Genomic DNA, 24,057 nt, shown 5'->3' with positions numbered 1-24,057 from the left:
GGAGTAAGACGGGGCCTCTATATAAAGTTGAAGGAGTCGTCTGGAGCCCGCACAAACCTCCACCTTTTTTGGCCTCCACGGCGGCAACCCCGGCCCCTGTTAACGTCCTCCGCCTGTGGGACTGAGCGGGGAAGCTCACGGTAGTGGCGGCCAAGGAGAGGGGCCGGCCTTGCCAGGAATAAAGAGGGAGGGGAGGGGAAAAAGCCAGCTCGCCCACCCCGCTCCCGGGCGGAGGGCGGGGGCAGCGCGTCCCGCGGGCCGAGCGCGTCTCGGGCTAAGCGCATCTCTCCGGAGCGGCGCGGGAAGGATGCTGGTCGGCAGGGGCGCGCGCGCGGGGCGCGGGATGCCGCGGGGCTGGACCGCGCTCTGCCTGCTCAGTCTGCTGCGTGAGTACCGGCCGCGCGCCCGGGCGGGCGGGGAGGGTCCCCGCTCTCCCGCGGCCGAGCGCGCAGAGCCCGGGGGCGCGGAGGGAAGGGACCCCGGCCCCCCACCCACGCCCCACGCCCACGGCTGCTCCGGGCTCGGGCGGGACCCGGGCCCTTTGAACCGCGCCCCGCCGAGACCGGCGCAGTCACCTGGGAAGCGGCGGGGCGGACGGGAAGGGCAGGGCGGGCCACCCCGCCGCCAGGGTCAGCCAGCCCAGGTGTCAACCGGGCGGCGCGCCCCGGGCTTTCCGGAGTCAGAGCGTGCGACTCGTTGGAGTTGTCTCTAAAGTAAAGGGCTTCGAAGATGCCAGTCTGTTCGCGTGGCCAGAGGTGCGGAGCACAAAATCGGAGCCAGAGCCAGGCGAGGGGAGGAGGGAAGCAGGAAAGTTTTGCGCCTGGGGGTTGATGCCGAAAGCCCCGGCCTGAGCCCCTGCTGGGAAAAAAGTGCAGGCGCCCGCCCGACCACCGGGACAGGGCAAGCCCGAATTGGACCTTTAAGGAATGTGAGCGAGGCCAACCTGGGACGGGGCCCGGCTCCGACGCCCAGGAGGCCCAGGAATCCAGCTGAGTTAGGTGACCAGGGGAGTGTGGAATGAAGAAAAGGTCCGTTTTATTATTTTTTTTATTATTTTTTTTATATACTGCAAGTTTATTTGAAAAGGTCCGTTTTAGAAAAGATCCTTGCACTTAAGATCGGAAAGCTAAATTACAACTCCCTCTTCCCACACTCACACCCAGTCCGTGGGAGAGAAGGTGGCGGTAGATGGGGTTTGTTCTGCGCCCTACCTCTCTCTCCCCATCGCCCTACCCCCCGCCCCCACCCTGGCACTAACTCAGACTTGTTACATTTGGGGGCTTTCTCCCCTTTCCCCCTCCAAGTTCTGAAACTAGTGAATAGCTTAGCAGGCAAGTGGACGCTCTTCCAGTCACACACACTTGCCCCTACTCCTTAAGATCTTGCTCTCACTTTGGTGAAGAAATAATAGGCGCTCAATAAATATTTATTCTTAATTGCTTTCATTTGGGGATAGCATTCTCCATCTCATCTCATTGCCTTTAGAAGGTTTTAAACATTGTCCGTTGTTCTCCCTTTTGCTCAAGATTCTGCTTCCAGCCCTCTAGGGCACCCAACTCCCTATTCTTACTCCATCCGAAAGGCCACCCACCATGGTCCCACGGAGTGACCTGGGCCTGCCAGTTAGGCCCCTTTGCTCTCATTGTCCTCTGCTGTCCGCCTCTATGCCCACCCAGTTGGAGAGAGACTCCCGGCTTGAGAAAGCTCTAAGTAAGGCTCTGGTTTGACCACTTTGGCAGCCGTGGATCTGTCCTCTGGGGCAGGGAAAAAGCTGTTACTGAGCTGTCGAAGCGCTAGACGGGGGAACTCCCCTGGGTGCTAGAGGACACCCTCCTAACAGCGGGGAGTTGATGAACAGCTGATCAGATGTTCCACTCTCCTTTGGCTACACAGCTTGTGATGACCTGGTCCCGGGCCGAGTGAGGCCCACCCTTTTTTATTTCCTCAGCTGGCCAGCTTCAGTCTCGCCTTGGCCTGTAGCAGGAGGTGGGGGGAGCAACTGACCTCCTGCAAAATCTGGGCCAGATAGGCTGACAATTCCACTGCTTCAGCTTTGGGGGGTGACAGCTGCGGCATGGACTACTTGGGCCAATCTGGAGCTTTACGTCTTCCCTGAGAACTTTCTAGGGTTTGTTTATTTTTTTAACGCTAGGAGTCCTTTTCTGTCCTGGTATACATCGTGGGATAAATAAGTGAGTGACCGTATCTTGAAATGCTAACGTAGGGACATTGCAGGAATTCCGTGCCATTACTACAAAATGTAGGGCACCGGGGGTTCGCTGGTTCTCGTGTCATGTACACCGACAGAGAGATTTGTTCTGGGAAGTTCTTTCTGTCCCCGTGAGAAGTTGGCATAAGGATGGGCACAGCAGCGAACCGAAAGTAGACTCTTCTTACTTCAGATGGGGCTGCTCTGGGTGGTGACCAGAGTCAGCGTGGGAGCTGAGAGGCCACCAGGGAGGCCTGCCATGCCACCAACTAGGAGGAGACGCCTTTCAGGTTATTAGGAAACCCCACTTGTCAGGCTCAGGCCATCTGTTCCCTCCAAGACCTCCATGGCCTATCTTTCCTCTCACCATAAGGACACCCCCACCCCCATCCCGCCCCTTCACATTCCTCTTCTTCCTTTGGGTCCTTCGTGCATGCTGACCCCACACCCATATCCTGTCTGGGGCTACATGCAAGGGGGGGAAAAAGAAAAGGGAAAAGAATTTTATCAGATATTTTCCAGAGGAGAGAGGACTCCACCCTTTGAATCTCTGCCACATGGCGACTGAGGAGGAGCAGGCTTGGGGACCTCTGACTAACTCAGCGGCCCCCAGTGGTCCCCTTTGTAGGGGCGGTCCAGCTGGCAGCACCTTTGCAAGTGGAAGTCTTCTTCGGCGGCATTCCTGTTTGACTGAGGGAACAGGCCTGGGCATCTTTGTTCTTACCCCTTTGGCTCCACCTCCTGGGCCTCCTTGCTCCCTTGTCCTTACCTCTTTCCTTCTCTGAGTCTTCGTCTCCAAAAGCTCAGGGCAAGGAGCACCAAACTGCAGCAGATAAACTTGGGCGCAGAGTCGTACAAAAACAAATAGAAAAAGGAGGAACGAATCCCACTTCGCACGGCCTCACTGCCCGATTTCCTTTAGAGGCCGGGCAGGAGGGCCTGGGCTCACTCTCGGAGCGGGAGGGTTGCTCAGCTCCCCGAGGGCGCCTGGCCTCCCTCTCTCGGTGGCTTTGCCTGATCTCACCAAACGGCCCCGAGTGTGGAGAACTGAAAATGTGAAGGTGTGGAAAAAGAACAAAAGCACCACCCTCCAAGAGAAAATGCTTGGAGTTGCCAGGGCAGAATTTCCTATTTTTCTGGATTTTGACTTCTCTAATGAGAACATTCTCTTCCCTCCTCAGCTAAGAAATAAAAACACATTATCTATGCTGTTTTGTTCCGACAGCTGCTGACTTTGCTGAGGAGAAAGATGCATGCATCCTGGGGGAGCGAGGTGCACAGGAATAGGGATGGACTGAGGTGTACTGCGTAGCCCCTGTTCTCTGCCCCGCCCCCATCCCTGGATCAATCACTTCCCTTTGGATGTAAAGGAAAAGGCCTTTTGGCTTAATTGGGAAGTCTGCTTCTTCCTGATTTGGGGGAAAAGACTCCAAGAACCCACACCTGATAGCTTGTAGTGGAGCGGCATCTCTAGGTGGCCAGTTGCGTTGTTAAAGAAAATGCCTTAAAGAATCTCTGGGTGAAAAAAACCAGGCCTTGGATGTGCAGGGGCAGACAGGAGGTTGAATTGCTGAGCATGATAAAGATAAAGTGGAACTTTATATTTGATGGGCCCAAGAGATGCAGGCTGTGGGAATCCAGAGGCCAGAAGGAGGAGAGAGAAAGGAGGGGTGCCTGGAGCAGCATGGAAACAGTGGTGCCTGAGGGTGGAAAAGACCCGGCGAGAAGAAACTCTTCATGGTGTGGCAGGGGTGCTTAGCACAGTGATGTCTAAGTGGTTCAAGCTTATGCCGGTGTCTCTTCTGGGCTGGGCTGTGATCTGGTGCCATGCTCTCAAACCTTTGATAAACACACACTCGCCTGGTATTAGTGTGCTCTGGAAGAAAGGACTGGGTGCTTGGCTGGCCCCCGGTGAATCGGAAGGAGAAAGGCAGCAGCCTGAGGACAGGGAGGCACAGAGCTGCAGAAAAGGGGTCAGTGGCAATGAGGAGAATGAAGGAAGAGGGGACTGGGAGAAGCATTGAGCCCCCAGAGGAAGCTCAGGAGCCTGGGGTTCCAGCGTATGTGGATGGGGGCCAAGACCAGCTATTTGCATATTAAAGAGGAGTCCCAATCCACTGGTAGCCTCGGACCACAGACACTTGGTTTATGCTCACATCACAGCTTAGGTTCAGAGGAACCATCAGAAGGCCAACAAGCCAGTTCTTTGTGCTAGTCCAAGATGCCCAATCTCAGCAAGACGCATAACAAGGACGCTTCCTGAGTGCTCCCAGAAAAGACGGGTGGCTCACCACTTCCCAGAGTAGTTCATTCCTTTAAAAAACAAAACAAAACAAAAACATGTTATTTACAGCTTTTTTTTTGTATTACAATGAAGTTAGCTTTCTTGTATCTTCTAATCATTAACTTTAAATTCTATTCTTAATTAGAATCAGTTAATCTTCAGTAACTTCTTTTTTAAGATTTTATTTATTTATTTGAGAGAGAGAGAGCACAACCAGGGGGCGGAGCAGAGGGAGAGGGAGAAGCAGGCTCCCCGCTGAGCAGGGAGCCCGAAGTGGGGCTCCATCCTGGGACTCCAGGATCATGACCTGAGCCAAAGGCAGACTCTTAACCAGCTGAGCCACCCAGGCGCTCCAATCTTCAGTAACTTCTAATCTAATTCTATTCTTGGAACTACCACAGAATGAATCTGATATTTCTTCCTGACAATCCTCACTGGATCTGTCTGGTCCCACTAGATTATAAACTCCTTGAGGACAGAGATTTATTTAAGTTGGGACGACACCCACACCACACCGCAGGAAGGAGTCTTCTCTTACTCTGTGCTCCCACAGCACTGAGCATGGTCCTTTGCACATCACTGGTGCTTATGACAAAAAATAAGAGTGAGTAAGTAAGTGAAATGAGTCTTGAATAAAGTTATTTATTCTCCCTCCCCAGATTCTTCTTTTCTGGATCAGAGGTTGGCAAACTTTTTCTGTCAAGAGCCGCATAGTAAATATTGTAGACTCTGGAAGCCATATGTTGTCTCTGATGCATAGTCTACTCTGTTTTATTTTACAACACTTGAAACATGTAAAAGCCCTTCTTAGCTCACTGGCCATACAACAAATGGCCTGTGGGCGGATTGGGTCCACCAGCTGTTCGCCAACCCCCGATCTAGATGAAATAACTCCAGGCCCTCAACCATATGAGACTTGGTTTCTAGAACTCTCCTGATTCTGGTCATCCTCCCATGGTCGCTCCCTAATTTAATAAATTCCCTCTTAAACTGGAGCCCTGAATGAGACGGCTGTCCGTAGAGGCGGTTGGCGTGCATATGCCTGCCACGGGCGCCATGCAATCTGAGGACTTCTTCCGAGCTCAGATGGTCGTGCTTGGCGCCCTGAGTAGAACGAATGAGAGTCCGAGAGACACTTCCAACACTAAAGAAATTTATAATGTAAATGAGGCGACAAGACCTATACTCAGGAAACAGCATATATGATTTGTGCCAGATAAGTGGCGGAGAGACGTGTCTGAAGGCCTCTGAGAAGCAGAAGGAAGGGGGCCCTTGACTAAAGATAACCGCTATTTCTTGAGCGTTTACCAAGCAGGGCTAACTGCTTTATGCCCCTTAACTCCTCTATTCCTCAAAAGAACTAGGAGGTAGGGGCGGTTTTTATTCCCATTTCACAGGTAAGGTCTAGAGAATTGAGGAAGCCTCCTCCCAAGCCCTGACAGCGAGAACAAGGTAAAGAAACCTCAGTAAATGTTCTGACTGCGGAGCCCACACTCTTCACATGGAGGCTTCACGGTTTTCTCAGAAACACAGACTGGGGGTTCCCAACAGAAGCAGCAGGCTGCTTCTTCCCAGTGCTGTCTCCCCGTGGGCTGAGACACCCAAGAATTCCTCCCAGAAACCCCTCTGGGGCTGGCTGCCAGGATTGGAACAGAAGAGTGGGATGGGGCTGTCTGGCCAGGAGATCAGGGAAACACCAGCAAAAAACCCCACTAAACCTAAGAGCGTCTTTGAAAAGCAAGACCAAGGGGTGCCTGGGTGGCTCAGTTGATTAAGCATCTGCCTTCGGCTCAGGTCATGATCTCGGGGTCCTGGGATCGAACCCCAGCATCGTCGTTGGGCTCCCTGCTCGGTGGGGAGCCTGCTTCTCCCTCTCCCTCTGCCCATCCCCCGCTTGTGCACGCTTTCTCTCTCTCTCTAAAATAAATAAATAAAATCTTAAAAAAAAAAAAAAAGCAAGACCAAGTATAGTCTCCTAAAGCATGGGAATTTAGCTAGTTAGGTAGCAGAGCTTTCTGGATGGGAGGAGCTGTACACCCTCTTTCAAGATGGAAAGATTCTCCATTTTACTAATTGTAGGTAGAAATCTCTTAAAAATATATTACGTTCTGCCCCTGCTTCCTTAGTGTGCCCCTCAAAAAAAGGACTTTAACTTTCATGATTCAGTTGGATCAGGAAGATAATTTGGTTATGGTGCAACTCAGTGACTTTGTTAGTGCTTATTAAGGTGTATGCATTTATTTACTCCTACCATAAATGATGCCAGACTGGTGTGGGTTTTAATACTCATGTCTGTTTTTCTTTTATCTCTGTTTCTTCTTTTTTAAGCTGTTGTTTCTCCTTATTGTTTGCTTCTAGGAGTCTCTAATTTTTAGTTTTAGCTAGGATATCAGATAACCAAGCTTTTTAGAACGATGTGGAAGACAAGAATAATCACCTCTGAATAAGTTCCTATAAAGTTAAATGCATTACTTTTACTACAGGACTTTTGTGACCTCTATTTGGCCATTTTGGGTTCTTATCCTCATTTTTGCTAACTTCCTGATACCTTGTCTCCTCCCTTTGCCCCAGGTTCATGATTTGAGATCAAATAGGTTATCTAGAGTCAAATCGGGTACCTAGGGAGACACAGTTAGTAAAGGTAGAATGGGAAGTATACAGCAGGAGATAGCCTTTTGTTTGATTTTAAATTGTACTTTTGTTTGATTTTAATTTGTTTGATTTTAAATTTGAAAATGCTCTGTTGGGAGGCGCCTGGGTGGCTCAGTTGGCTGAGCGACTGCCCTCGGCTCAGGTCATGATCCTGGAGTCCCGGGATCGAGTCCCGCATCGGGCTCCCTGCTCGGCGGGGAGTCTGCTTCTCCCTCTGACCCTCTCCCCTCTCATGTGCTCTCTCTATCTCTCATTCTCTCTCTCAAATAAATAAATAAAATCTTTAAAAAAAAAAAAAGAAAATGCTCTGTTGGGTTGGGGCTAAAGGCTATTTGTCTGGAAGGCTCCGGTCTAGAAGGGAATGGAGTGGAGGTTTCACTGATTGTCTCCTAGAATGGAACTGGTAAGCTGCTGTTACTCCCTTACCGAGTTGGGAGAACAGAAACTCAGATAAAGAAGGGTCAGCATTTGATGGTTTAATGCCATGGACGTGTGTGGGAAGATAAGATGAACAGAGACCTGTGGTCAGTCTTTATTCATGTAAATGTTATTCCTGCAAGATGCAGTCTCTTCATGGGAGCTCTAGATAGAATGGGAGCCCTAGAAGCTGTGAAACCACAGGACGCTCTCCCTGCCAGTACCTCTGCAGCAGCCCCTCCGGTTGGATTAGCTTCCAGGGCCCTACCGCCATGTTCCCTTGCTCTACATCAACTCACACGTATCCTGTCACTGAGCCTTGCCTTTCTGGCCTCCCTCTTTGACTGTTTCTCCAGGCTCTCAGCGGGCATCCTTGCCCACTCCAGGCTCAGGGACATGAATCTGAGGTTGGGCTTTCATTCGCTTTGCAGATGGATCCTGCTACCTTTGCTCAGCGTTTGGCCAGGTGGTGGGCGAGAGGAGGCTATGGCCGCCGGGAGCCCGACCCTAGTGGGTCAGTAGCTGGCCTGGGTCCAGAGTTGCTTCACTCATCTGGCACAGGCACCTCTGTCCTCAGAACTAGCAGCAGGTCTCCGCTCACATCTGGAAAAGTTCAAAACTGTTTGTCTGGGTGAAGGAGGCCCTGGGGGAGGGGGTTCAAAAACATGACATCACCTCAGTCAGGCCCAGCTTTCTTTGGAAAGAGAAAAAGGCTGGGCCAGGCTGAGCCAGATAGGATTCCCAGGAACTGATGTGTTGGAAGGAAGAAGAGGAAAGGGTGGGAAGGAAGGATGATGTCAAGGGGGAGTTCCAGTGGTGCCTTGGAGTGGTACCCGGAGAGGACGATCCTTCGGTTCAGTGTCCACATGTTCCCACCACCTGCCCCCTTCAGTGAGTTCATACCTTAGGGGCAGATTGCTGAGCGCATCCTATCTAGGAGCAGAGGAAGACTGGATATGCTTCCCCATCTACTTTATTATAAGAAGACCACCTCCCACCTGACCCAGATAGGAGCCCATTCTTTTCTCTCCCAGAAGGGTGGAGGATGCATCCTGATCCTTAGCAGTTTACACTCCCTGACCCTCTGGCTCCTTCCACTCAAGTGTCCGCTAAACCTCAGTGGCCCCATTGCTCCCTGCCCCCCATAAACTATGGCCTCCCCTCTTGCCCAAAACCTTGGTGATTCAGGTTTTTATCTCTAAAATGGAGATGGTAATATCACTTCTTCCTCCCGCTCACCTGCACGTAATATTAAGATATGATTATTATCTTCACCATTCATATCAATCTACTTGCGGCAGGTGGGGAGGGAGTCAGATGTGGGAGAGTGAGACTTGTCACCATTTTTAAAGGCAGCATTCTTGGTCCCAAGTTAATTGCAATGAAACAAAAGCCTAACTTCCCTCTTGATGTCGAGGGAAAGAAGAGGTGTCATTCTACATTGCTATTTACCTGGAAACCCCAAGAGATACAGACCTAGATCTCAATCAGGAAAATTTGAAGACAAACTTTAGGGTGGCCTGGGATCCTCAGGGGTCTTTCCTTAAGGGTGGTACTGCTGGGCGCTGACTTCTAGGTACCAAGCCCATCCCTAACATTTATAGGGCCCAAGCCAAGAATAGAATAGAGGCCCTCAGTAATATGTCTAAGTACTTCAAAATTACCAATCAGGCCTATTTAAATGAAATATCCTCTATCCTCTTACCTTGAAAAACATACCTTCATGGCCATCTGGAAGGCCAAGTTTGAATTTGGACCCTGTTGGTCTCTGAGCAGGAAGAGATGGCCTTTAGCCCTAGCCCATCTCTCTTCCCTTCTTACTCACAACTCTGGCACACATTGTTGGGGATCTTCTATGCATGCAAGTGACACATCACCCACATGCTAAACGTGCAAACCTTCTCCCTGAAGCAGCCACCTCTTGGCTACTCTCGTGCCTTGGAGGTACATACCCGGTGCTACAGTTCACCCTCAGAAGGATGGACTGGGAGAAAGGGCCCCATGAAGATTCTCAAGTGAGGAAAGAACCATTCGGGCAAGACGTTCTAGGAGCTCTGGTCCCCACTGTACAACCTAGGAGAGAAGGCACATCTCTGTTGGCCCCATGGACTCCGCACAGTTTGGGGCCGGGCAGAGTAGAAGGAGGAAGAGAATACAGATTCTGAAGTTCAGGTCCAGTCAGGAAGCTTCTCTTTCCTGGGTGTAAGGATGGCACTGGTAGGTACCCCAGGAAACATGGAAAGGCAAGGACCCTCATGAAGATCTTCAGAGAATAATTAAATCCAGGAGCATTATACTATACCAATTTAATATTTGTCATTAATTTTCCCAACAATCCATCACTTTAGAGATTGGTAAACTGAGATACACACACACGCATTAAACTACATAGTTATTGGCAGAGCCAGAACTAAGCTTTCTTCCCACTACAGTTGATGAGAAACCAGGCCTTATATTCTCTACTCCATCCACTGGATTCCCAGGTCAGAGCTTCTTGAAAGAAATCTGGTAGGGGGCGGGGTGCATACTGAGTTTCTCAACAAAAGACAGGGAGGTTGGGTTTGCAGGCCATAAGGGAAAGAATGAAGGGAGTTTGGGAATGGGGAAGCCTTAGACAGAAGATTTTTAAGGGGGGTGTGTGGACATGGCATGGCTCTAGTGATTATTCCAGGAGTATATTACTCTAGTGAATGGAGAGTGACAGAAGAGAGGAAGACACATTAAAAAGGAAATAAAGGTACTTCCTCCCCCATATTTTAGATCTCTGTGATATTTATTGAGATATAATTTGATATTTTAGCATTTTACTTAACATGTTACAAACATTGCCTTGTATTCTCATGCGGCTTTAGTTTTTCTTACAATTTTTTATTTGTAATGATTATGGTACATGAAGTGCATATAGCATTTATCCTATTGTAATTCATTTAGTTGTTTGCAACTTCTCCCTTCTATAAATAGTACTATATTAGACACTTGGTGCATACCAGCTTTCCCTTCCTTATTTTCTTAGGGCAAATCTAGTAGTGAGAAATTAGTCAGAAGGATAGTCTGATGCCATGATGTCATGAGGCTCCAGGATGATTGAGGTTCTGACTTGTCCTCCTTGTTTCTTTATAGCCTCTGGGTTCACAAATACGGAAAACGTGACTGTTGTCACCACAGAGTCAACCACCCAAGCAATAACTTCAACTGTGTTTGCAAATGTATCCAACCAGGAGGCCACCACCCTAAGTCCTCTTGGAAGTACCACCCTGTACCCTGTCTCTCAGGACAACAGTAGTACCACTGCAACCATCTCAGGTAAAAAGTGCTTGTCTCAGGCCCCAGAGGGACGCTGCTTGTGCCTGGGTAAAGCATTAGGATATTTGCTGACCACCTCCAGGCCTTCTTTCCCCCACAGATGGAAACATACAAGCCCCACGAAATATGGTTTGTGCATCATGCTTTGGGGACCCTGAAGTAAGTTCCTGATAACGTATAGTGATCTATAGTGACAGCTTTCTCAGGCAGCTTTAGCAGCTGATCCTGATCAGTCATTCTCCTTGTACCCTGCTCTCATGCTGAGTTCAGGTTAGTGATGAAATAAGGATCAGATGAGGACTCCCTAGAAATCTCTGATCTCTTCAGGTTCAAACTGCTTTTTGACTTCCTTAGGGTAGACCAGAATCCAGTTCAGTGTCAGAATCCCAACAGTTCCTCTAATAGCATTCTCAGTTATAGCTGTGGTTCCAACAAGCTGGCTTGAAATGAGTTTGGTAAGGGCTGGGACATGAAGTAGCTCTTAACTCCCCAAATTCCCTTTTCTGGTTTGAAGTCCATGCCAATATCATTCTCTATAAGGTTTTAATTCAAGACGGTGAACTGAGGTATGTATAGGGGTGTGTGTGTGTGTGTGTGTGTGTGTGTGTGTGTTTATGCAAACATGTGCACATGCATACTTGTGTTTTGGTCTATTTCAGAGACTACAGTCAATATCACATCTACCTCTGAGATCGCCCCAGTGCCCGGGACCATGAGCTCTTCTGTCCAGTCACAGACCTCTTTAGCTATCACAGTAACTTCTATCCCAACGGGCTTTTCAACTTCAAACATGACCTTGAAGCCCAGCCTGCTACCTGGAAATGTTTCGGATCCCCCATACAACAGCACCAGCCTTGTGACATCCCCCACTGAACACTCTACATCATTTTCTCTTACCCCAAGTACCATCAGGGTGGGTGAATTGGGCCAAAAGTGGCAGATTATCCCCTCACTTCATATGTATGCAAACCCCCTCTTCCTTTCAACCTCTCCTCATCCCAACCAGTGAGATTTGGGTCATGTAAGAATTAGCAAGGAAAATATGTAGCTTAGGGGTGCTTGGGTGGCTCAGTGAGTTAAGCGTCTGACTCTTGATTTCAGCTCAGGTCACGACCTTAGGATTGTGGGATCAAGCCCCATGTTGGGCTCCGCGCTCAGTGAGGAGTCTGCTAGAGATTCTCTCTCTCCCTTTGCCCCTCCCCTTCTCATGTGCTCTCTCTCTGTCTCTCTAAATAAATAAATAATATCTTTTTAAAAAAGAAACTATGCAGCTTGAATATTGCTGGAAAGGATAGACAGGGGAAGAGAGGAGTGGAGACAGGTATACCCAATGCTGTGGGTATTTCATTTCTAGGGAGTAGAAAGTAAAGAGGGATTCTTGGAGGTCTGCTGTGGTTCTTGCTAGTACCTCTCCGTCTGGGCTTTGACCAGGGCACCATCTCCCTTCGGGCATATTTGGAAACCATCCTCCATTTAATGGGGCCACTTTTCCAAAAGGGTTTAGGACAACTACCATTTCCTGTATATGAGAAGGTTTGACAATATGCCAGGCATAGAGAAGCCATGAAGAACTGGGCAGCCCACGGATGGTGAGCTCAGCCTTGGGGTCTATGGCTGTCAACAGCTTTTAGCAGGAAAGGGAGAAAATATGAGGGCGTGGAGCCTGGAGGCAGGCGTGAGGAACCCGACTGGTTTCTGTTTTTAAAGGAACTAGAATAGGAATCTGGGGAGTCCAAGGGGCCAAGAGGAAAAAGTGTCACCAGGTTCTGCCCGGCTGCCCCGTTATCTGTTTGCTGATACGACCTTACTTGCAAGTGTATAATCCACTGCAGGGAAAATAGCCCCGGTGGGAAAAGTTCCTCCCTTCTTCCATTTCTGTACCATCCAAGCTAATGTTTACCAAGACTGCAGATGGCTACTTGCTGGCAAGCCTGGCCTCGTAACAAGTTTTGATTATCTCTTGGGGATGGGAGTGAGATGGTGGAAGGGAGGAATACCATTGTATAGCTCTAGTCCCCTAACATTTTTAAATTTCCCTTTTCCTAAAACCTCTTAAAAGAGTACCTCACAGAAATCAAAGAGGAAAAGAGGTGGGGGAGGGAATGAAGGGCAAAGGTACTGGCGTATTTACTTTGTTTTTGTTTTAATACAGGGAGAAATCAAATGTTCCCAAGTCAAAGAAGTGAAATTGACCCAAGGTATCTGCCTAGAGCTAAATGAGACCTCCAGCTGTGTAAGTCAAACTCTCCTCCACCTCACCCCCATCCTTTCCTCCTCCCTCTTCTCCTGCAATCCTTTCTGCACATCCTTAAGCCATCTTGGACTGGACCAGACTTTGGTGGAGGTGGGAAGAACTTAGCTTGGTCAGGCACTTTCCAGCCCCGAGCTTTGGGTTTAGGGAGTAAGAGGCCCCACCTGGTGGACAAAGAAGGCAAAGACAATGTTATTTAAATTTAGTTGTTACTTTTTCCCTCCTCCGTCGTACATTGAATATGTATGTCCGTTGTCAGACTTAAGTTTGCTTTTGTGTTAAGAAAGTCCTTAGTTAAACATAAACTAGTAACCTAAAATACCAATTAGTTTATTATGACTGACATATAACTCTTTAATCCATATAGAATGTCTTTGTGCTGTAATGCTGTAGTTTCCATATAACCGGTTTTCCTAACATTATTTATTTGAATGATACCTTCCATTGTTGATTGGAATGCTGTTTTTTAGCTTCTATTAAGTTTTTATATGTCCCAGGGCATATTCTTCAGAGACATTTTATTTGTTCGGTTTGTCTTTTTTTGGCCTGTTTTAAATTTGTTTAAATTATTATACTTTTACATTATAGTATTTTAAATATCCGGCCAAGCAGGGCTTTGCTTGCTACACTATAAAAAAATATGTATTTTTGTCTATTCTTTTAGAAAAACTCTAGAAACATCTTGTCAAAATTTTTTAAAAAAACAAAATTTTCATTGGAACTGCTATAAATCCCTCTATACTTTTCTGGTCTTCTCTTGTATTGTTCAGCATATTGTCTTTTTAGTTTTCAAAAACCAAAAGCTAGGTTTTGTTTCCTGTAGGCTTTATGAACTTTTTAAGGTTATTTATAATATAGATTTCCCATTAAATATTCTAATTGATCACTGGTGGTATATTAGAAAGTTGAGTTCTGAAATTTATCTTGGGTTTAGCCATTTTCTTTAACTTACTTGTTAATTACAAGAGCTTTATAGTTGATTTTTTTAAGGCAAGCTATCTTGTTACCTACCACAGTACATTGTTTTTCTCCTCCTTTTTAGTAGTTACACCTTGTTTCGGTTTCAAGTCTTATTGCATTGGTAAGACTATACAGTACCACATTAACTTTTAATGGTGATAGCAGACGTTCTTGCTTTGTTTCAGCAAATTTTCCTGACAGTTACAATTTCCTTGGCAAAGAATGGAATGACAGGACTCTTCCTATTCACTTGTAGGAAAAAACATTTCCTTACAAGTTGGGAATCCATTTAAGGGAGCCATATATGTGGTGTGTGATTGCATAGATTGGAAAGGACCTGGGTAGACTGTACAGTCTGTAGAAAACATTCGGCTATTTATTTTGTCCATTCTGACTACCCATATTTTACCTGTGATTTTCAGCTGGGTCATTCTGACTCACAGATCTCTTAAAATTATACCTAAGGTCTTTATTTAGCCTAGGACTTTTAAAAACAATGGAAATTGCAAAGATATAAGTTCACACAATAGATAACAAGTGCAATTTGCAAAATGGTGAACTTAAACATGATTATACAATGTACAGGTAATACTCTGTGTTTCTGATACTGACTTTCAACTCTACTTATTTAAAAAAAATTGCCAAACCCTTTGCTAATTATAGCTTTAAAAAAGTGACTTTTTTTTTTTTTTTAGTAATATCCTGGTTAAGCACTCATTTTCCTGTGCCAAAATGCTGCTTCTTTGTACCACCGATTTAGAACTAATTGCAGAGCATTCTAAGTGTCTGTCCATTGCTCTTCGAGGTTCACATTTAACTAGGGTCATCGTACAAGACAAGGTGCTGGAAACTTACTGCTACTCCAGAAATAACTCCCCTTACTGTGCTGTGGTTGCTTTCTGTCTGTGGTCTTTATGGTCTCATCTATTCATGCCACAGCTGAGAAGGTCTATACTCCCTTCTGAGGTCTGAGGAGGATCTGTGAGTAGGGATGTGGAAAAGCAGCAAGCCCTCTGGTATCCTGAAGAAGGCTTCTGCGCTGCTCATGATGAATCAGCTCTGTGGTAGCACCAGGTCATGCTACGGTTTTCCTGGCCCCTCTGCCACTCTTGGTCCCCTTTCTTCCTCAGGATTCCTTTGCCCCAGCCCCCAAGCAGCAGTGCCTCCTAAGCCCCCCAAGGTAATTTTTCCCCAGTTAGCAATCCTCGCTCAGAATCTTTAGCCAAAGCTCCCGATTGTGTTTCAGATTCCTTTTCCTTGGGTCCTAATGCGTGCTTGTCTGATAATCAGTCTGTTCCAAGGGCTATGAGTGGCGTGGTGCCTGCTCATTTTCCTTAGGTTGCCTTTGCACTCTTGGTGTCAGAGGACCTTAAGGCACTGGTTCTAACCGTGGGAAACTCAAGTCCTGCTCACAGCCTGATGAGAAGCATGAAGGATTTGAATTCCCCTAACATCATGTCCTTGAGTACTTGTGTCATGTTGGCATGCTCCTGCATCCAGTGTATTCCCATAACAGAATTACGCTTGACTGTTCTCAGGTATTCAGACACTCACTCTGCACTGGGATGTACTGCATATCTGACCTCGTAGCTCTCACTATGTGGATCATATAGGCCTGTCTTTTGTCCATGTATCTGCAGACATTCATTTCTCAACTACTCTCCTTTTGCTCCCCATCCTTCACCTTTAGACAGAAATCACCTCTGTCAGCTGGGGGAGGGAAGGCAACCCCACGCTCTTCTCAAGCACCTGCTACCCCATCTTAGAGTCCTCATTAGCAGCACCTGTCACTCTGAGTCTGACTTTCACTCTCTTGGCCACAGTGTCAGGGTAATTTAGTTTTTGTGGTTATGGTTTCCCAAAGAGTTTCCAAAATGTGAGATTACTTTATTCTCTTAGGCTATAGCCATTTATCCAGGGGAAATCCACCAAGAAATTTTTTAATGGTGGTAAAATACACATAACATAAAATGTACCACCTTAACCATTCAGAAGTCCCACAAATAGTTCAGCGGTACTAAGAACATTCGCATTGTTGTGCGGTCTCCAGAACTCTTCATCATCCAGAGCTGAAACTCTACACACATTAAACCACTTCCCATTCGCCCGCCTCCCAGCCCCTGGCCACCACCATTCTACTTTCTGTCTCTGTGAATCTGACTACTCCAGGTACCTCATAGGAGGAGTCATACAGCCTTTATCTTTTTGCGACTAGCTTATATCACTTAGCATAATGTCCTCAAGGTTCATCCATGTTGTAACCTATGTCAGAATTTACTTCCTTTTCAAGGCTGAATAATATTCCATTGTTTGTATAAACCACATTTTATGTATCTCTTCACCCCCCAACGAATACTTGGATTGCTTCCACCTTTTACCATGGTGAATAATATTGTTATGAACATGCGTGTACAAATATCTCTTTATTACTCTGATTTCATTTCTTTTGGGTATATACCCAGAAGTAGAGTTGCTGGATTATTTGGTAAATCTATTTTTAAATTTTTGAAGACTCGACATACTGTTTTCCATAGCAGCTGCACCATTTTCCATTCCTACCGACAGAGCACAAGGGTTCCAATATGTCCACACCCTCACCAACATTTGTTATGTCCTGTATATATACACACACACATATATCGTAACCATCCCAATAGGCATGAGGTGGTATGTCATCGTGCTTTTGATGGGCATTTCCTAATGATTGGTGTTGTTGAACATCTTTTCATGTGCTTGTTGGCCATTTCCATATCCTCTTTGGAGAAATCTCTATTCAAGCCTTTTGTCCACTATTTTGCTTTTGAGAACTACCTTTCTTTTGAACCACATGTGTTTCTACGCAGAGGTTGTATTTACTCAGCTAGTTCACCTCACCCTTATTCTGTCACATTGACTTCATCTCAGGCAGGCTGCTTCCAACCTCCAGATCGTATCCCCTAGCCCACGCCTTCCTTGCCCTCTGCCCAAACACTAAAGGTCAGTTTCCATGCAGAAAAAAATAACTTACAGATGGAGGACAGATGAAGACAGTGTGTCTCCTGGAGAGAGCCTGAGATCTGGAGACAGCCTAACTCCTTACCCTTGGCCGGCTTCCCCCTCGTTGTGTGACTTGTGGCAGGCCCTTCACTCCAGTCTCTAAATGAAAACAAGGTTTTACCTCCAATATCAAACTCACACCAAAATAGATAAAATGAGAGAGAAAGAGAGAATGAGAATTGATCCTAAAAATCTCAGCACTGAGAAAAACCTTAAGGCTCATTTAGAAAAATACCTGTCCCTCTCTTCCCCACTCCAATGCTTAACATGCTTCTTTAACATGTTAGGAGTCTTTGCAAAGTTTGAGGATGCTACCCAAGAAAGGTTAGATGGTTTTTTTATTGTAGGTATTATTTTTGCAAAGTAACCTGTGTGAGCAGATGTGGCTAGGGGCTCACAAATCTGATTCTCATGAGCGAAATGGCAAAGGTTGTGGCTTCCTCCTGCCCACTCTCCCATGGTATCTGCCCACAGCCTCTCTTGGGGAAGGATGTTTATTTCAAGCATCCGGAGAAACACTGTGCTTTGTTCAAGATCCACCTGCTCCTCTCCAGTCCCCAACACAATTCACTGATGCCGCTGAACTCCAAAGTGGGAGGCTGGCCGCGGTCATTCCCTTGAATTTAGTCCAAGAAACTAAGCAAAGGGTGGAGGAATCCTGTGTGGAGGCCAAACCAGTTGGGACGTTAAGTTGAACAACAATTCTGTGAGTTCCTTTGTTTGTTTGGTGCTATGCTTAGTGCAGTCTGGGTTCAAAATTACGAAATTATGTAACGTACACCCACTCCCCCAACTAAGGAGTCTTAGAGTCTAGCCAGAGTGAAATGACTATGACAGTAAGGCAGAAGATAATCAAACCTCAAAATGTGGATTCTGGGGGATATGGTGCATAGTATGGTTTGTTTATTAATAGTAACAGTACTAGCTGCCATTTGTCCAGTGCCCGTTAAGTTCCATACACCTTGTTGGGCGCTCTTCATACAACATCTCCTTAGTCACAACTCAGTCTTCAGCTTAGGAACCTCACACTCAAACCAGCTGCATGACTTGCAAAGAACCTAGTAAATAGGAGAGGCAAGACTGATGCCCAGTCTATGGAAGATAGGACCAACTTCATGGAGGAGGTGGGATTTGAGTGGAGTCCTGAAGGATGGGGAATCCAAGGAAGAAGCTGGTGTTCTTCCTTCTTCTTATAGCCAGGGTTGTGAAGGTCACAGGCTCTCACACACTTGGGCTTCCCATGGTGGTAGCACCCCATCTGAAGGCCTTTCCCTACCAGCTTCTCCAGCACACATTCTCTCCATTCTTCAAGACCTACTTTGACATGTTACTGCTAACCCCAAACCTGATGTGCCCTCACCCTCCTTTGAATGTCCATAGCATTTTAGCAGTACCTTTGTCATGGTTCCTACCATGGAACTACCTCTGTCACCTGTCTCTTTGTGCCTCAGTTTCTTCATCTGTCAAATGGGGAGAATAATAACACCCATCTGAAAGGATTATGCCAAGCCTAAATGAGCCAATATGCATAAAGCACTCAGAACAGTGCCGGAGACATAGTAAGCATCATGTATGTTCTCTGCCATGCATGCAGACAGAGCTGTGACTGTGTGAAGTTCATAGCTACCCCACCCCCACCCCTAGCCCACCACACACTTGATACACGTGCAGAGATTTTCACAGTGTCTTACAACTGGGGCTTCATAAATGTCAGAAGAGGTGACTATGGTTGAGGTGCAGCTTCTTAAGTTTCTGTAGTTTGAGCAAGGTGCCATTTTGTGTGGCTTGTTTAGATTATGCGGGAGCCCTGTCCCTCTGCCTCTCTCAGGAAGGAGACGTATCTCAACCAGAGACACTCCAGAAGCCTAGAGTCATCTGGGTAGGGACTTCCCTCTTCCTTATCCAGAAGGCATGGTGTTTGGGAGGGTGTGGTGTTCACAGGAAAGCAACATAAGGCTCCCCAAAGAGAAAGGAGCCTAGAGAAGAAGCAGACTGTTGACCATATCCAACGGTGTCCAGACTGCCTGCCACAAATGCTCTGTTCAAGAACCAGATTTTTCCAGAAACAGAGCCTCTATCCAAGTACTTCCTTAGAGACCTTTCCCTCAGGGGTAAAACAGCAGTGGCTCGAGAATTCGTTATTTCTGTGATCTTGGTTCTTGAGGGCCTTCTGAGGCTACCTCTGGACTCCTCTCTGTGACCTGGAGGTTAGGTAACCCTGCTCTTCTGGCCTCATCCGAGCCCAGTGAGCTCCTCCTGAGCTCCCTTAAATTCCAGCTGAGAGAAGAAAGCTGGGGCCTCGGGCCAATCCCGACTCTGCCTTGTGCAGGAGCAAAGGATCCTGGGCTTTCCTGCCGCGGGCCACAGCCGTAGGAAAATACCCAGGCTGCTTTCCAAGCTGGGAGGGCCCCAAGGAGCAGCGCTGCCCCACAAACAGGAAGCTTTCTCCTCCACGGAGGCTCAGTTCGGATGCCCCTCACACGCCCCAGCAATTTTCCCCGAACAGGAAAGCTGTCGGAGCAGTTCAGGCATTTCCTCCTCACCATCTGCCATCCGGACAGAGGAGAAAGTCTTGGTTTCGGTTCCTTTCCTGTGTGTGTGTGTGTGTGTGTGTGTGTGTGTGTGTGTGTGTGTTTGTGTGGCGGGGGGGGGGGCTCTGATTGGAAGCTGCTGGAACACATCCTGGGACGTGTGAGAAGACCAGGGTGTTGGAAGGGTACAGCCAATGCTTTTGACTCATCCCCGTCCTGGGACTCACTCAACTATCAAAGAATCATGAGGATTTCTCCTTTGGGGGGCTGAGTCCCTGAGTCCTAGAGACCAGCCAGCAACCTGGAGCAATCTGAGAACCTCATGGAAAACTGGGTTCCATGCCGTTAATGAGAAAGAGAGGATGATAAAAAAAACGCCATTTCAGTTTGAGCCAGGCTCTCTGCGAGCCCCCTTGGGGGGGTAGGAGGGAAGGGCCCGCTGATGCCACTGAGCCTACAGCCAGAGATTTGTGCTCCAGCCTCACTTCCCTTTGGCTTTTCCTCCAACATTTGGGGCTATTGTAACCTTGAAACAAAGGATTTTCTGTTTGTCAGTAACACACTGTTCACATTTTCTGGTATCGGCGATTTCTTTTGAATTTAATTTGAAATAGTGTACGTGTGCACGGACGATCCTTAAATAAGATGATGTTCCCTGAATTCGTTCTCGGCCCCTTTCAGTGCCGCCTATCGCACTGATACATATTGTTTTGGTACTGGAAAATTTTGGAGTTTTTTTCTTACTGAGTTTTTGCACATATACAGTTCACAGGATTTTTTTTTTTCCAGTTATAATTTTAGGGGGAGAGAAGGGTAATAGAGGGTAATAGTGTGACTTGAATCAGGATTATTGCCTAAGACTCTGGACCCAGTTTGGGGTACATTAGTAATTTCATCTTCTGCTTGCCATTTCTTTCTGTCTTCCCAGGAGGACTTTAAGAAGAATAATGAAGAGGAACTGACCCAAGTCCTGTGTGAGAAGGAGCAGGCTGAGGCTGGGGCTGGGGTGTGCTCCTTGCTTCTGGCCCAGTCTGAGGTGAGGCCTCACTGCCTGCTGCTGGTCTTGGCCAACAGAACAGGTAAGGGGCCCATCTGTCTCGGGGTCTAGGAAGGGATGGGGCTGAAGTTAGAGGATCCTGGGTAGAAACTCTAGTGTCTGAGCTTAAAGAGCACAGGTGCTAAGGAGAAGAGCCAGGCTAACTTTGGGAGAGGCTCTCCTGAGATGGACCACCCTGGCCATCAGAGCATCATCTAGAACATCATAGGAGAGCACAGCTCTTCCAGCTTCTAGATTCAGCAGTCCCTGTTTCTAATTCTAGAACTTTCCAGTAAGCTCCAACTTCTGAAAAAGCACCAGTCTGACCTGAAAAAGGTAAGTTCTCTAAGATGATGGGAATTCTCAGAGGAAATACTGGGTCAGGGGAATTCACTCGAGTAGGGGAGAAAGTAATTCTCTTTTCTAGACCTGTCCTTCCTCTCTCTCCATCCTTCTCCGACAGTCTTTACCTTTCTGTGCTTGAACCATAACTTTATGGTGCAACTTGATTAAAAGATGTCAGTCTTAAATCCTGTCTAGAAAAATCCCTGAGGTCAAAGTCTTCTCGTGTTTCTCCTCTGTTGGGTCTAGCATGGGCTCCAGAACTCACATCCCACAAGTGACAGTCTGTCTTTTCTGCGTCTACCTTTCCAGCTGGGGATCCAAGGCTTCACTGAACAAGATCTTGGGAGCCACCAGAGCTATTCCCGCAAGACTCTGATTGCACTGGTCACCTCAGGGATCCTGTTGGCTGTCTTGGGCACCACTGGCTATTTCCTGATGAATCGCCACAGCTGGAGCCCCACAGGAGAAAGGCTGGTCAGTTTAGGGGTCCAGGGCAGAGAAAATGAGGAAGATAGTGGTCTTCTGGGGAGGTCCATAAGTGTCACGAAGCGGGGAGGAGAAATCCCAGGAACGGTTCTTCTGTGCCCTTATGCATGGACGTGCATACACGCGCATTACCATGTCGGTTGACAAGGCTGAATAATATGGAGCAGATTAGGAAGAGGGCACTAACTGGGGTCAGCCCACCCGCTCACTGTGGCAGCAGATGGCTCATATCATCTATTTCTGATTTTGCCAGGGGTAGTTCAGCTGGGTACAACCAGAACAGGCTGCTAAATCAGCCACACTTTTTTGCATGTATATTAAGTGCCCATGGGTCCCATCTACTCACAGGAAGGGGACATATGTGAAGAAAGTCTACTCTTGAAGAGTTCTGGATGTGGGAGGACAAGGCTGGGGTTTGACTCTTGGCCTCTGGCCTGCTCCCTGCCCTGGGGAGGTTATTCCATCCTGGGGATTGCCTGGTTGCTGGCGGGAGCTGGTTCCTGAGTCTCCGTGGCACGGTGTGGTGCCTCTCCTCTGTCCTTTCTCCTCTAGGAGCTGGAACCCTGACCGCTCTTCAGGAAGAAAGGAGTCTGCACATGCAGCTGCAACCCCCCCTCCCTACCCCCCCATCACCGCCTCACTCCCCTGCTTACCAGATAATGCTCCTTTATTTATACACTGTCTAGGGCGAAGACCCTTATTACACGGAGAACGGTGGAGGCCAGGGCTATAGCTCAGGCTCTGGGGCCTCCCCTGAGGCTCAGGGAAAGGCCAGTGTGAACCGAGGGGCTCAGGAGAACGGGACCGGCCAGGCCACATCCAGAAACGGCCATTCAGCAAGACAACACGTGGTGGCTGATACAGAATTGTGACTCGGCTGGGTGGGGCAAGGCCGGGCAAGGTCTGGGGAAGGGGCCCCTCCCTGCATCTGACCACAAGCTGCCTCGATGCTGGAGCTACCATCCCTTACCTTCTACCCTTTCCTGCTGCACACACCCTTGGAGGCCGTTCCTGGGGCCTTGCACCCCACCAGGCCGAGGGGTTCTCTCCACCTTGGGGACCGGGAGGTAACCCCTGCCCTTTCCACGTTCAGCTCGCTAAGCTTAGAATCTCGTCTACTTTGAGTGAAGGTATGAGGGGAAAATGCCAAAGTGCAGGGAAGCTACCAGGGTTGGGGGGTGGGGGGGTGATGATCTTGCATCATTCACAAATGGGCTTCTTCCCTCTCCCTCCTCTCCGCCTTATTAAAAGAACTCCCAGGGGAAGCATGGGCTTTTTCTGGGCTACAGTTTCCTCCCAGGAGGCTCTGCCTTTTCCTGTTTCTTCCTCATGTCTGTCTTCTCTACTTTAAGGAAACCAAAGCAACCCAGTGTACCTGCTCCTTTGTAATGATAATAACCAGCAAGACTTGTCTTAAACCATCTCCCTTATACCCATGCCAAGTCACTGTGGATTCAGGCATTGGCTTCCCTCAGGTTCCCCTGAGCTCCACACCTTCTCCCCCTACATCTGCGTACAGAAGCCTGCACTGTTTTCTGGCTGAGCCTGGAATGAGGCTCCAAGTTTTGAACAATGTCTTGTGTCTGTGTTTGGGAGACAGGGTAGGGGTGTGTGGACACATGCGTTCCTACCTTTGGGGACAAATGAGGGAGAGGGGATGGCCCAGTCTTTGTCTCTCTGGGGCTCACAGAGTCTCATCTTGGGCCCCTGTTTCTCCCTGTGGTTCTGAGTGGACAGGACCATGGGACCAGATCTTTGAGCCAAGCCTCTTGACCTGTGCACCTCTGAGGAAACCCCTTGCTCAGAGGCTAGGTCCTGGCCTTAACCTCTGATCTCTATAGCTTCCTCCTTCCACCCCCTGACTCCTGGGTTGAGCTGTGGACTCAGTCTCCCAGCAGACTCCTTTCTGTCTCTGCCTCCCGCACCCCAAGCCCCTCACTGCTCTGCACCCCCGTGTAGTCAGGGCCCCTCGACATCTCCAGAGGACCTTCATCACAAGCCACCTCCTCTGTAGGTGGCCCAGGTTTTCATTTGCATTTTTGTTTTCTTTCCAGAGGGGTGAGCAGGGATCCTGGTTTCAATGACGGTTGGAAATAGAACTTTCCAGAGATAGGAAGATTGGGTGGATTTTATTTCTGAATACAAAATGGTGTGTGTAAATACTGTAATTAAAGTGATACTGAGACACATCTGTTCTGTGTCGCTGTCCCAGCCAGGTGTGTCTGAATGCCACAGTGGTGTCCCAGTCATACTGGGCTGGACTTCACAATGATATGGAGGGGGGGAAGGGGGAGGGGGAGGGGCAAGCCAGGAAAGAGGTGGGCCCATCTCAGGGGATACAGGCAAAAACCATGGTGCTGCTCTTTGACCAAATCTCCGGCAGTTGGAGGAGGCTCACAGAAAGGCTGGGTGTTCCTAGTCCTAGAAAGAAAGACAGACCAGAGTGCAGCAGAGGCCTTCAGGGTGGAGGGGGGTGTGCGGAGGACGTAGGAGCTGGGGCTTCCGTGAACACCTCTCTGGGGAGTGGCACACTTTGGTCCCTGTATG

The 24,057-nt window shown here is 48.1% G+C and overlaps 1 protein-coding gene across 2 annotated transcripts; it reads left to right on the top strand.

Annotated features, from left to right (window-relative positions):
* Window positions 1–56: 56 nt before the first annotated feature.
* Window positions 57–23,699, top strand: CD34 (CD34 molecule). Of its 2 annotated transcripts, none has more exons than XM_027612193.2 (8): window positions 57–386; window positions 10,683–10,865; window positions 11,525–11,778; window positions 13,018–13,098; window positions 20,572–20,722; window positions 20,963–21,015; window positions 21,334–21,498; window positions 22,063–22,200. In XM_027612193.2, the coding sequence occupies exons 1-8, from the start codon at window positions 308–310 to the stop codon at window positions 22,075–22,077; spliced, it is 981 nt and encodes a 326-aa protein (XP_027467994.1). In that variant the 5' UTR covers window positions 57–307; the 3' UTR covers window positions 22,078–22,200. The 2 variants fall into 2 exon arrangements, with proteins under 2 accessions (XP_027467994.1, XP_027467993.1); XM_027612192.2 differs by having other exon boundaries at window positions 59–386; window positions 22,197–23,699.
* The last annotated feature ends 358 nt before the right edge of the window (window positions 23,700–24,057 follow it).

Source organism: Zalophus californianus, chromosome 10, assembly GCF_009762305.2.
Source record: "Zalophus californianus isolate mZalCal1 chromosome 10, mZalCal1.pri.v2, whole genome shotgun sequence".
Taxonomy (NCBI): Eukaryota; Metazoa; Chordata; class Mammalia; order Carnivora; family Otariidae; genus Zalophus; species Zalophus californianus.
The sequence above is the reverse complement of the archived record's forward strand: the minus strand, read 5'-3'. Positions and strand labels throughout refer to the sequence as shown.